This window comes from Pempheris klunzingeri, chromosome 3 (genome assembly GCF_042242105.1).
Source record: "Pempheris klunzingeri isolate RE-2024b chromosome 3, fPemKlu1.hap1, whole genome shotgun sequence".
NCBI lineage: Eukaryota > Metazoa > Chordata > Actinopteri > Acropomatiformes > Pempheridae > Pempheris > Pempheris klunzingeri.
Genome location: NC_092014.1, coordinates 21,672,294 through 21,685,651, shown reverse-complemented (window position 1 = coordinate 21,685,651; position 13,358 = coordinate 21,672,294). Strand labels below are relative to the sequence as shown.

General features: G+C 43.3%; 2 protein-coding genes across 3 annotated transcripts; both read right to left on the bottom strand.

Annotated features, from left to right (window-relative positions):
* Positions 1 to 6: 6 nt before the first annotated feature.
* cant1b (calcium activated nucleotidase 1b) lies at positions 7 to 6,192 on the bottom strand. 2 transcript variants are annotated; one of them, XM_070856434.1, is made up of 5 exons: positions 6,117 to 6,192; positions 2,120 to 2,716; positions 1,873 to 2,013; positions 1,512 to 1,715; positions 7 to 1,187 (listed from the first exon to the last, which is right to left on the bottom strand). In XM_070856434.1, the coding sequence occupies exons 2-5, from the start codon at positions 2,655 to 2,657 to the stop codon at positions 817 to 819; spliced, it is 1,254 nt and encodes a 417-aa protein (XP_070712535.1). In that variant the 5' UTR covers positions 2,658 to 2,716; positions 6,117 to 6,192; the 3' UTR covers positions 7 to 816. The 2 variants fall into 2 exon arrangements, with proteins under 2 accessions (XP_070712535.1, XP_070712534.1); XM_070856433.1 differs by lacking the exon at positions 6,117 to 6,192 and adding an exon at positions 4,580 to 4,658.
* Positions 6,193 to 6,763: 571 nt separating this feature from the next.
* Positions 6,764 to 12,559, bottom strand: afmid (arylformamidase). Its single transcript, XM_070856632.1, has 11 exons — positions 12,530 to 12,559; positions 12,160 to 12,250; positions 11,126 to 11,230; positions 10,960 to 11,008; positions 10,794 to 10,879; positions 10,637 to 10,709; positions 10,412 to 10,509; positions 10,151 to 10,229; positions 8,969 to 9,104; positions 8,249 to 8,353; positions 6,764 to 8,099 (listed from the first exon to the last, which is right to left on the bottom strand). Exons 1-11 carry the CDS (start codon positions 12,557 to 12,559, stop codon positions 8,070 to 8,072), a joined length of 882 nt encoding a protein of 293 aa, XP_070712733.1. The 3' UTR covers positions 6,764 to 8,069.
* Positions 12,560 to 13,358: the final 799 nt, after the last annotated feature.

Genomic DNA, 13,358 nt, shown 5'->3' with positions numbered 1-13,358 from the left:
TTCAAACAAGAGTAGATATTTTAATTCTGTGTGTTTTGAGAGGATACAAAAGGAATATATATGAATGGTTAATCTTTAAATAAAATAGCTGGTGTTTCTCTGGCCTGAGGAGCTGATGATATTCAGATTTAACATGTGAGGCGACGTTTGAGGCACACCTGCTCAGAAAAGCTCACATGTAGTTGTGAGGCGGCGGCTGATCTGCATGACATGACTGGACCCATTAGATCAATATAAATCTAATAACAGAGACTTCAGTGTGTTTAAACAGGTAGGATAAAGCAATGAGTGAGTTTAACAGTTCAAGTAATATAAGGACATTCATTTCTATTTCTCTAAATATGTGTGTTTGTTTCTCCTTGTTCCCCTGAGTGTCTGACCAGCAGAGTTTGTTAATCAAACCAGGTGTAGGTTTAAAATTATCAATCTGCCAGCACTGATATGAAGTAGTTAAGACTTTAAAACATTAGAAATCTTCTTGGGCAGTGACTGACTTTGAGAATTTCTGTGTGACTGTATTTTTTTTGTGTGTGTGTGTGTGTGCGTGTGCAGTAAGTCACAGATTGCCCAAACCAGTTGAACACAAAGTGAACTGATCGATCATTGGTACCGTCGTCCCCTGGTGGTGGTGTGACATTCTCCTGCCCTTTTATCTTCTCTTCCTCTCAGCTGTAATAAGAATTTAATTAGGAAATATAACTTTGGATCATATGACATTATTGCACAGTAGAGCTGAGCAACACTTAGGCCTGAGAACAGTGTTGCCAAACCATGGAGGAGATTCTGCCTGTAGGTGTGTTTGCACCTTCAGCCTTGTCATATAAACTCCAGCCCTTCATACTTCACATCCCCTATCTTTGTCTCGGGCATCAGCACCTGCCCGTCTAACGTAAATGCAATGATGTAGGTGGCGATCCTGCCCGCATCCTCCTCGGATTTCAGGGCCAGAATTATCTGATCGTCTGTGTCGGGCACAAATTTGAACGAGGAGAAGCCGTGGGTTGGGTTGAGCGGTCCGACGTGCCGCACTGTTATGTGGCTGAAATCTGCGGGGCAGGACAAGAGGAGGTTGGTGGCACGCCGCTCGTCTGCGGTCTCTTCGTAGTGCTCGTGACTGGCACGGCGAGGCAGGAAGAACCAGCGCTGGAGACGCTCGCTCCACGCTGCTGATTCATGGATAAGGTAGCCTATAGAACGAGGAGAGTTGTAGACGGGAGAGGAAACAAGATGAATAACTAAGTAAGGAATAATGGAGACTGTGTATAAATGTGAGTGCCAATCATAAGTATATGTTCCACTTCTCAAAATGCTTAGAGGACGAGCTGCACACATTACAAACACAGTGACACTAAATGTATTTTAAAAAAAGGATTAGCAAAAACTTAGCAAAAAGTTTGGTTTAGAAACCAAAACTACGCCCTCAGTGCCAATAATAAGACGTGCTACCCATTCGGGCATTGATGTAAGTGGACAGGACGATAAAAAAGAAACCAAAAACACTGTGTCAGGACCTGGTGGTTGGATCCCTGTTGCGCTCCGGAGGGCATTGTAATACGGCACCCAGTTCTCGTGCTCCACGTCACCGTGATGGCCGACGACTTTCACCCACTCTGGGTTGTTGTTGACGACTTCCCCAGAGGTCGTGGTCCACTCCTTCCCCAGGCCGCCGACATACAGGTGCTCATCCTTCACTGCCAGCCACTCTGCCTTGAATCCTTCACACAAAACGAGCACGCGGACCTCTTAAAGCCTCTGTTTCGTATTTGGCAGTTTTAGTCTTTTTGAGTGCAGACAAGGTCGTGCTGTTGAAGGAATGTTTGCTAAAAAGAAAAGAGAACCTACATGTGTGCAACAGTTTGAGGTTAGACTGACCTTTGGAGACTGAGCCGTCTCCGTCAGGTAATATAACCCACGGGACAGCCTGGTTGCCCTCGATCCGGTACACCACCCCTGTACGGTCGTCTACACTGTACAGGTGACCGTTGAACGCCACCAGCTCGGACAGCTCCATACCTGCAGCACAGTTAGTCAAACAGTGAGGTAACAGACTTCAATGACACAAACATTGTGGATATATTCAAAGAGCAACAGAACAGGGTGTGTGTCCATATCCCCCCACCTCGTCCTTTCTCAGCCAGATGGCTCTCCAGCGTGACGGTGTCAGCATCCCACTCCACCTCCAGCCTGTCAGCGCTATCTGAAACAGTCAGGTAACCTCTTTTCATGTAGCTGAACCACGTCTGATCCTTGAAGCTCCGCGATGCTGTGTCCAGGTCTGCGATCACACCGATGCGGTAGCGGACGGCGTGCTTCGTCCTCTCTGGAGGACTTAACGGGTACGTGTCATTGTAAGGTTTGTCCCTTTTCTGACGGCGGGAGAGGCTTTGCTCCGTTTGTCCGTTAGTGTCCCTGAAGAGGTCATCCTCATGCTCGCTGTGCACTTGAAAACTGTGAACCCTGTTGCGGTAGTAACCTCTGGTAGCAGTGTCTCTGTCCCCTACCGTCCGGTGCAGGTATAACATGAGCACTAAAGCCAGCAGGGTCGCCACAGTGATCGCCCGCCATTTAGGGTGGAAGCGCGAGTCTGAAGTGGTGGCTTGTGTCATGGACGCCAAGGCCAGAGGGAGGCCTCGGACAGCAACACCAAAGGAGGTCATGGAGGTGCCGTCTTCATCCTCACTGTCAGGCTTGGACCGGGGTTGGTGGCCACTATAGCCTGGGTCAGAGCACAGAGAGGCATATCACCATGTTAATTACATGGTTATGTGTAGAAATAGCAAACTGTTTTCAGCTGACAAGAACCAAATTACTATTTGTAACTGCTTTTGATTGTTAATTTTGTCAAAAGTCTCAATAAAGTTTGAATAGAAGACACTGAGAACAATAGCTGAGGAGGATGAAAGAATGAACACAAGGGAGGAGAACATGTAGGAAAAATAGGCTGTTGTTCCTCTTGTTCTTTGTTCACAGCAGAGCTCTGTTGTGCCGTTCAGGCAAAACCGCTAATATGCATACTGAGTAGGTAGCTGGCACGTCCTACTTCCCCAGGACGAGAAGCCTATAATTAACCTCTCTCTGTTCTGACGTTAATGTTGAATTAGCCCCTCCCGAGCCCCGAAGATAATTGTTTGTTCACAGAAAACTGCATATCACGAGTGCCGTGTGGGACATACAGCCAACTCTGCTTTCTTCTATCGAGTTTCATGTCTTCACTTGATCCGGAGTTTCCTGCAGTTTTTTTTTGTTTTTTTTAAATAGTTTATTGCCTACCTCCCATGAATCGAATAATTACATCGATCAAGTTAAAAGATGCTGCACAATCAGGGCAGTTCTTCCTCACTTCCTGGGAGGGTTATCTGGAAATAATTTGCCGATACGAAATCCCCCTGATGAATATCTATTCCTGTAATTCTGCTGCGTGGTGGTATCAGTTTGACACCTCTCGTGCCTTCTGTCATCTTCTGCTGGTGGTGCACCTTCAAAAGATAGCGGCCATAATATGTAATTTCACCAAACCTCCATGCTGCCAATGTTCAGAAGGCGGCAGGATTCATATTTTTTGCTTCAGAGCCGTGTGAGTTCTTTGCTATGAGCCACTGTCTGCTTTCATTTGATTACAAAAGGTCTCATTTTAGGTTTTACAAACAGGTGTACGGCTTGGTGTGACATGCCAGCAGAAACCCTGCCCGCTGAAATACGAGAGGTGTGCTTGTTTTGTGAGAACAAGAGTGCCAAGGTGACCCTTGACCTTTCTGTTGTCAAGGGCAACCAACAGGTATAGTAAATAAGCTTCAGCGCAGTCATCGGTTGACTCATATAATGTGGTTCCTCCCAGTAATAACTAGCCAATATTATCACTGGTGACAGGTTCCTCATCGTGAAACAAATACGTCCCTTTAATAGCAGTTAAACAAATAAAAAAAAATTCTTACATTTACTAGATGTTTTCTTCATGTAGTGCTACAGGCCTTACAACAGTTTAGAGCAACTTCCTGGAAAAAGTCAACTACTTTCCTAGAAATTACAAATGGTTGTTTGAGATTGGAACATGTGATTGTAGGATAATGCTGCATGAGAACAGCGACAGCACGACAACAAATGCAACTCCAAAGCGAATGAGATCTTGAGCTGCGGAGGATAATGCGACTGCAAATTACAGATTTGTGGTAGAGCTCAAGCAATTTCTAGGATTCTAGGATTGACCGAAGCAGCAGAGCACTTATGTAATGAACAGATAAAATCCTCACCATTTAGCAACCCAAAATAAATGCCACAACAAAATGTCTGTGTCTGTGAAACAGCCAAATCTGCCTTAATGATGTCGATATAAACACAAACCAGTTAGTAGAAATATATGCCCAGAGGCTATTTCGTATTAATGAACCCCATAATTGTATATACAACTGGTTCACACTCCTCAACTAACACGCTCTTGTAAGACACACACACCAAACAGGCAAACTCTTGGCCAACAAATAATGCCCTTATTGTCACTATTGTACTCCTGGCTCCTATTTCCCATCCCTCAGCGGCTCAGACCCAGACACAGGCTCGCAGTATGAAGAATTCAATTATTCACCCTTCCTCCGTCTTTTGTCCCCTGAATACGCTGTAACCACCATGTTGCTCTCCTCGTCGCACGCATCCCATAACAAACTCCACGTTCCTTGGGCCCTCTGTCCCACATGAATGGCTGATCTCTATCTCACCAAGTCTCCTCCTTTTCTCTCCATTACACCATCTCAAGTTTCTGCCCCTCCTGTGGAGCTTTAAAAAAACAAAAAGAAAAAAAGAAGCCAGGCTTGATTAAAGATGATCTTAAAAAACGGGTTAAGCTAAACCTGTGAGGGTGGAGCAAGTCTGTGTCTTAACATGACTGGGATGGAGACGTACAAAAGACCTGACCAGCAGTTACAGATTAGACGTGGTGAGAGCATTGAATCTTGAACAAAGAGTTATGAAACCTGTCTTTTTTTTAAAAGTGTGGTTGGATGTTAATATGCACTATACAAGCCTAAATCCAGCAGACAGCTTTAATACATCTAAGTCTCCATTAGGATTAATGCTAATGTGTCATTTAAGGTCACAGCATGGGCAGCAGCAGCTTCCAGATGTCTGTCTGTCTGTGTGTGTGTGTGTGTGTGTGTGTGTGTGTGTGTGTGTGTTACTTATTAACTGTGGCTCTAGTTCTGAATGTTATTAAAGCAATAGAAAGCAGCAATTTCCTATTTGTTCATGAATCCAGATTATTAAGCAAAACTACCAAGCATTAGCAGGTTACAGCTCCTTCATGTGAAATATTGTTATTTACCTGTTTTGACAGAGATGTCTCTCTTTACAGTTAAATCCACCTGGATGGTTCAACAGCTAAAGCTCCCATGGCACAGCGGCGCTATAGTGTAAATGTTGGTTCAGTCTGACATGCAGTCGTAAATAGTTGTGTAAACATTAACAGACAGTAATTAATATTTGACAGGAAAAGCATCAGATGCAGACAAACAGGTTGAGTGATCTCTTAGCTCCAGACTCACCAATAACGACACAACGGCTTGAAGACCCTGCTAGAACTGTACTAACACAGAAAACAAGCTGCAGTCCTCGTCCTCGAATATGTGCCAAGTGGATATGGCTGCAGAAATATTTGTGCCTTGATAATCTGAGGTGTAATTTAATGCTGCAGCTCTCCCTCCCTCCCTCCCTCTCTCCCTGACTGCCTGACTGCCTGCCTGACTGCCTGATAGCCACGACGGCACTCAGACATCACCAGTCAGCGGCTAAAGCTCCCGGCAACTTCGGCCGGCTGCTGCTAAAGTGAACAAAACGTTAAACCTCATCACGTCTGACTATTTTAATCACACGAAACTTCAATGATTTAACGTCGGTTAGAGCTGTCAGGCACTTTGCTGAGTTAAACACTCGCGTATACAAGACTTGGAAACACACCGGTCCCATTTAAAAAACGTTAGCCGCGAAGCTAACGTCAGTTAGCTACTTGAGCTTGTTAGCATGCCGGGCTAACATTAGTACTACCAAAGAGCTCAGTCCCCGGACGCTGAACTGAGTACAGAGTTGTAACCGGTTGTAATTTTTGTGACTTTTAAAGTCTCCGGGCTCACCTGGAGCAGATGATCTTCCTGTCCGCCCTGTTGGCCATACTTGACGGGGTGTTTGGTTCCTCTGTTAGCTTTAGCCCCTCCTGCCTGGTGACTCTGGACCAACTGAGCTGATGTCGTAAACACTCACCCCTCTCCGGTCTGTCTCCACCACTGACCCGCTGCTGTCCAAACACACTGGTATTTAACCCTAGAACTGATACTGGCTTATTGTTGGCTTCAAGTTAACATGATTAGATAAATGTTTAAGGCTTGGTCTCCACCAGCCATGGACGGATTAACTATTATTAGGACCCCGGGTAAACATTTGTAGTTTGCCCCCTGGGGTCTGCTGTATCCTCTCTTTGATATAAATGGGATAGACAAAACATCAGGAACACAAACACCTGTCAGATACACAAACACCACAAACTACAACCTAAATAGTGACTATAAAGTTGAATCAACACCTTTCTAAGTTTCAGGTAAAACTGATGGTTGTAACCTTCATGAAGGTGAGAATTAGTGCAGGATCCTGTTAGACTGCATTACTTTCAGGTACCTGAAGGCACCCTGTAAAGTGGCAGCTGAGTTTATAATATGCCCAGTGTGACTTGTGTGAAATAAACATACAGTGTACTGTATATTCAGGTAAGGACAAAAGAGGCAGATCAAGTTAGTAGTTTCCTTTTATTCATGAAGATGAAGACTGATCCGAAAAGTACAAATTTTCCTCATCAATTTGGGTTAGGACAAAAATGATCTATTTTCTATTCCTTTTGTCTTACCCTGTGTGACGGGATTGTAAAATTGGAGGAATTTGGACTAAATTGAGTATTTGACACAAGTAATATGACTATAATAAGTTGTTTGGACACCAATTTATTTAGGAGATTAGCTCCAAGGAGATTTTAGTCCCTGCTGTGTGTAAAGGTCACTGTGGCCTCAGGAACAATACATTTCTTTATACCTGATTTAATTGTTCTTACAGTCCGGCATTATTTGGAATCAGTGTAACACGCCACTTGTTGCTGCATAGATGGAGCAGCCAAGCTCATCTACCCTGAGACACATGCATAAACAACTGCCATGACAGAAATTCTCAAATATAAATATTTATTGTGATGATTCTTTTTATAATCTACAGTCAAGATTAATACAATGTTTGTGTAAACAAAAGATGTGAGATTGAGGGCAGTAACTAACATTGTGCATCAGCTAAATTTAGCTCCACTCGTTCTTTAAAAATATGTGCATTTGAATAGCAGTGTTCTTCTACTGTATTAGGATAGTAAGTGCAAATATATAGTTCTTCATTTTCACCATTTATCAAGTGTGGACGATGCATTAAAGTTCCCTGCGTTAGACTTCAGCATTGTGGAGGTTACAAATAAATGTTACATTCACTGTGATATGTCAGTACTCCTGACTTGAGCTCCTGTTCTTGTCCTACCCGTGGACTTCAAGTTGTGGTGCAGATTGTCAAAAGAAAAAGTAATAAGCCCACCCTTTTACAAAACACTGGGAATATGCCAAGACTAACCATCAGCGTTTAAACATCCTGACAATAACATTATGCACTATGGTAGTTATATAATCTGTTCTTGACTGAATATGAGAGAGTTTAACAATAGTATAATTTGTTACAACCCCCATCCTTGAAATTACTCAGTTTTAGGCACACTGTGTCCAAAGAACAAGATAATGCAGTTGGAACATCTGAGGCGTATTTAGTCCATTTCCTGACAGTAGTATCTACAGTGAACAGAGAGGTACAACTAACAAAACTACTAGATGGTCAAAAAAATCCATACCACCTTAATGTTGATCGATTAAAATGAACAGAAATTGTACATTTGCCATCATACTATCCTGACATGATGCATACATTATCAGTATCTCTGCCTGATGACACTGTTCAGAGGTGTATGTTGATACAGAGGTATGTTGATAGATGATGGATCAAAGATCACCACTTCAGCTCTTCCCCATCACCTTCAACAGAAGCTACAGAGGAAGAAATACATTAAATAACCATAATGGTACCTTAAAGACAGAAACTGTGTGTAATTCAGTCCATAAATGTATGCTGGATTTTGTAAAAAAAATAAATAAAAAAACCCACTAAAAATATAAAAAGTTTTGGGAGTGTGTACCTTTGTTAGGTGATACTCCCCTTCTACCAGTTGCTCAATGATGCTGAAGTGGTCCGTGTTGGCCACATCCTCCATGGTCACATTAAGTCCTGACGCCTCCAATGTCTTTAAAATCAGAAGAAAGAGGTGAGGAAACAGTTCATATAAACAACAAATTCAAAAATGCTAACTTTTTGTTTAACCAGAAACAGCTGTTGTATCACACTACCACACTCCATTGACAAAAACAGTCATTTAACCTCACATTAACACGGCAGTGACAGGTCGACTGCTGCCTCTTATCAGTTAGTTTGTGTTATTGTGTGCTACACAAATATTGTGTTGAATCCAAAGTAACCCTTTAAAACACCAAAGTCACACAAACAAACTAACTGATCGAGACAGCAGTACACCAGCAACTTCTGCATGAAATTGGTGTTTTTGTCAATGGAGTCTGGTAACTTTAAACCGAGCAATGCAATTTCTGGTTAAACAAAAAGGATGCTACAGGTATTTCTCTGTAGGGAACCTGTCTGTAATGTTGACAGACACTTCAAATAGCAATCTTAGTCAGGGGCAAAACCACAAAAACAGTAACACACAAAGAAACACAGTCATGCACCAACATATAAGAAGAATAATGCAGAGTGTTTACAAGAATAATCCACAGGACATCTTTAGGAAATAAGTCTCTTCACACTATTGCCAAAATATTGTTCACGCTGTACCAGCAGTACTGACTTTGTAGTATTCTTCAGACTGCTTGCGAAACTCTGGCGAGTCGTTCTCAGCGACAGCCACAACAATGTGGCAGCTGGAGGAGGAGAGTTTGAGCTGAGGGACCAGCTTGCTGGGGCTGTTCCTCACCGCCACCTCCCTGCCAACAGGAGACAACCGGGGGACAGAGGAGTTCAATACTGGCTGGTACGACAAGAGGACAATTAAACACACACACACACACACACACACACACACACTCACACACACACACACACACAATGACCAATACATGCACAGTTTCTCATCTACAGACAATTACAACACTCTCACACACAACGCTCTCTATACAGTTCATTTGCAAGCACACACTTAAGAACAGATTTCTGCAGTTAAAGTTTCTCAAATTGTCATGTGAATAAAAGGAGCTCAAAATGAAGATTATACAAGTAATAGCTGTCTCTGAGAAACAAATTTTCACATCAACTAAATCCATGTTTGTACGTCAAGTAACCCCACTCCCCAAGGCTGAGAAACTCTGGATTACAAGGGAGTAATCAGGTTAGGGGAGGACACTGAATAAGCCATTTACATGTTGTGAAAGTGTGATTGTTGTAAAACCCTGTTTATCTGGCCAGTGATCACATTATACACCCCCTCCCTCCCTACAGTGTCCAACACTGTCACACTCACGATGGTCAGTTCAGAACAATAAGTCATCAAGCTTGATGCAGATATATCGTCTTTTTTCTTCTACACATTCTTCGACCCGGCCTACATTACCCACAATGCAACTTTGAGATTTGTAGTGGCATGTGTAGCCTGGAGCTACCATCCTCAAGCAGATGTCTAGTAACCTCACTTCTTTCTAACTGTACAGCTCCTGATTATTTTCCCCCACCTCCAAACTTGAAGTCTTCAGCCCCAGCTAATGCTGACTCAAGTGACATCATTTGAGGCAAAAAAAAATCTGATTTTGCACAGCTGTCTTTGGAGCCACTAAAGGGTGGAAACAATTTTATTCACATGTAACAATCCCTGAGATCTATAAAGAGCCGAGAGGGGAAAATGACCTGACATCTCCATTAACATTTATCAAGCAACTGTACATACACAACTGCATTCTTCCAATGGCACGGTACTTCAACCTGCACAAGTAAAAAGTGGGTAACAGTCAGGTTGTGTGCACTGTAGTAAGAAACTTACTCTGTCATCTTCAAAGGCTCATTGACGTAGGTGGACAGGATGGGCAGGAGGTCATATATACCACTGACGAGGAAAGCACCTAGAGGACAATTCAAGAAACAATTGGGAGACAAGAGCAGCCATCATCAGCTATGAGCGTCTGTGCCTAAAATCTATTTCTGAGCGTCTTTGCTTCATCTTCGTTATACTGTTTGTCAGTCGTAATGTGGCCGAGCTCTGTCGTTATCTATCACTCGTCCCGTTTCACCCGAGGAAGCTCACCTTTGATCTGAGGAGTGATGTTATACTGTGACCAGTCAGTGGAGAGGACCATAGCAGCCAGGTGAGCCCCAGCAGAGTGGCCACACAGGTACAGACCACTGTGGGAGAGACCAGCGGGAGGTCATTTAAAGCATAATGATACACAGTGGGTTTGTGGTGGTGAGAAGGGGAGGGTTTAAAGATCGCATTAAGATGATACAGTGTCAGAAAACAAGCAACGGGTACCTGATGTGAGAATACTGCTGAACAACAGACACAACACTCCTGCGCACTTGAGACACCATCAGGTCCATGTTACCTGAAAAACAAGTGAGGTTCATCTTCAAGAAACAATCCCCCCTCTGGAGAACAGAAATGGAGAAATTAAATGGTAAGACTCTACCTTTGGGGGCGATGTCATAGCCGACGGCAACCACCACCACACCTTTATCAACAAGCGGAACAGCCATGAATCCTGACTCCTCCTTGCTGTGTGAGCAAAATGCATCAACATGAAAAACCTGAATCTAAATCTGCACAGCAACACAGAGGAGAGCGAAAATCTGTACCTGAGAAACTGCCAGTAGCCTCCATGTAGGTAAATAACAAGGGGGACATCTGAAACAGAGGGAATCAGGCCTGTTAATCCTCACACGTTATTCATGCTGCTGCATATTTGAAGCATCACACACTGGGTGGAGTTTTGAGTGTAACTGTAGTCACACGAGTCTATACCCAAAGAGTTGGTGCTGGGTATGTAGACGTCCAGCTTCTCTCCGTCTCCCTCCCCGTATGGCACGCTGAGCAGAGTTTGAGCAAGACCACGAGCTCGCTCCGTACCTGGACACACACAGTTTCAAAGCATGACATCTTAGTGGACACTAGGGCTGAACAGTGTGCCGATCACACCCTGTCAACATGGATATCTATCCCTTCTAATATTTCTGGATGTGTTGTGGACGATGCTGCAGATCCTTGTGAGCAATAATGAATTTTAGCATCAATCTGGTGCTGGATTTCTCACGCATTTAATAAATTGCTTTAGCTGTTCACTTGTAGTTGTTTCATCCATTAACACTTCCTCATGAGGTGCCATGGGAGCCCAGGGGATTGAGGCACTGATCACGGACGACAATGTCCCCTATTCAGGTCCGGCTGGGGCCCTTTGTTGCATGTCATGCCCCATCTCTCTCTCTCTCTCTCTGTCTGTCTCCCCTCACTTCCTGTCATCTCCCTGCTGTCAACCCTCTAATGAAGGCACCAAAAGAAACATGTTGGCACCATTTATATCCAGTTTCCCCTTAAAATATAGTCTAAATTCTACATTAGGAGGGGGGGGGGCATATTCTAAAGATCCTCAATGCCAATTTAAATATAATACCTGACACAGTATGCTCACCAAATTCAATATTGAGAAGAAGCATATATGTTGGTGTTTTTTCTTGTTATATTTATCATATCAGATATAAATATAAAATATTCACACCCTCCATACATAAAGGTTTTCTAGACATTTTCACAGAACTCCTCATGAAGAAGTCACCAATATGGGACTAGTGCAGCCTTCACCTCAGAAACAGTTTCAAACTATGTGAAATAATAGGAGCCACATAATTGGCTCAATTATTAGTCCGAATGTGTTTCATAAATCGTAAAAGCAGATCTTCACAACATTAGACAAGACAAATGGCCTGCCCCTTTATCGCCTCAACCGGATTCTCCGTGCGTTGCCGAAAAATGAGCACAAAACAGCTTTAAAACAGACCGACCTTCCTTCAAAGCCTTCACATGAGCCTTGATCACGTCGTCCGCCGACATCCTGTGGGACCACCGGCTGGGTGAGTACTGCCTCTGCAGCTCCTGTCACACCGGGAGAGACGCAGCCGTCAGCCGGGAGGCCATGACAGCGGAGACACCCACCAGCATGAGCCGGAGACAGGTGCCACAAACACGGTCAACAGCGCCCTCATCTGCCGCTGATATCCCTGCGCTTAACTTTAACTTTAACTTCCTTTTTGTGGTTAAAATAGGAACAATGTCAGACTGGTGTTCTAAAACCTCACAGAGACACAGGCTAGCTAATAAATACAACTGTCGTAATGTTAGCAGACACAAGGAAAATAGCACTCAGACTCTTACATCTGTCTTCATTTCCGTCCAGTGAGACATTTTATCCTGAAGTGATTTAACTCCACCGACAGATGAATCCAAGCAGCAGCACTGAGGGACAGACCTTCACCCTCAGGACTTACACAATCTGAAAAGTAAATAAATGGTGGGGCCCTGACCAAGTTTACAGCTACAGCCGAGTTAATAGCAGGAGAAAGGAGAAGCTGCAGCTACTTTCTTTCTGCAGGACCTCTTCCACAACACAGGATGTAATCAAGTTTTGATGTAAAACTTCAAAAATACAGGCTACGTCTGGGTTAGGAGCTAGAGCAGGTGAAACGGTGCAAATACATATTAGTGTTCACTGTATGTGTGACTTTCCAACCTGTTGATCGCACTGAGACATTTTCACGGAGGAGGTTTTGACTTGTCACTATAATGATGATGAAAAAATGATAATGGCTGGATTCCATTTAGCTGCTTCAGTTTCAGGGCCGTGGTCCATCACACTGTCATGGCCTACTATCACAGTTATGTGCACCACATGTACTTTTCTGCACTTATCTGTGTGGCACACATCAGCTGCTCTTCCAACATGGAGGAAAAAGTTATATTTCAAAAAGCTTTTCAATGTCTGAGCAAGCTTTTATTATGCATCGACAAAAATGCTGTTTTTGTGTGAGTGTGGGGTTTTAACATTGTAATATGATAGAAGTATATATATAAGTATAATATTATTTTGTAACTTTTCTATTTACATGATATTTACATGATTCTGCAATATAATAACGTAAAATACTGTTTCTGCATGATACAAGTACCAACAATTATCCACTTGTAAACCTTCATTTCATTGTTG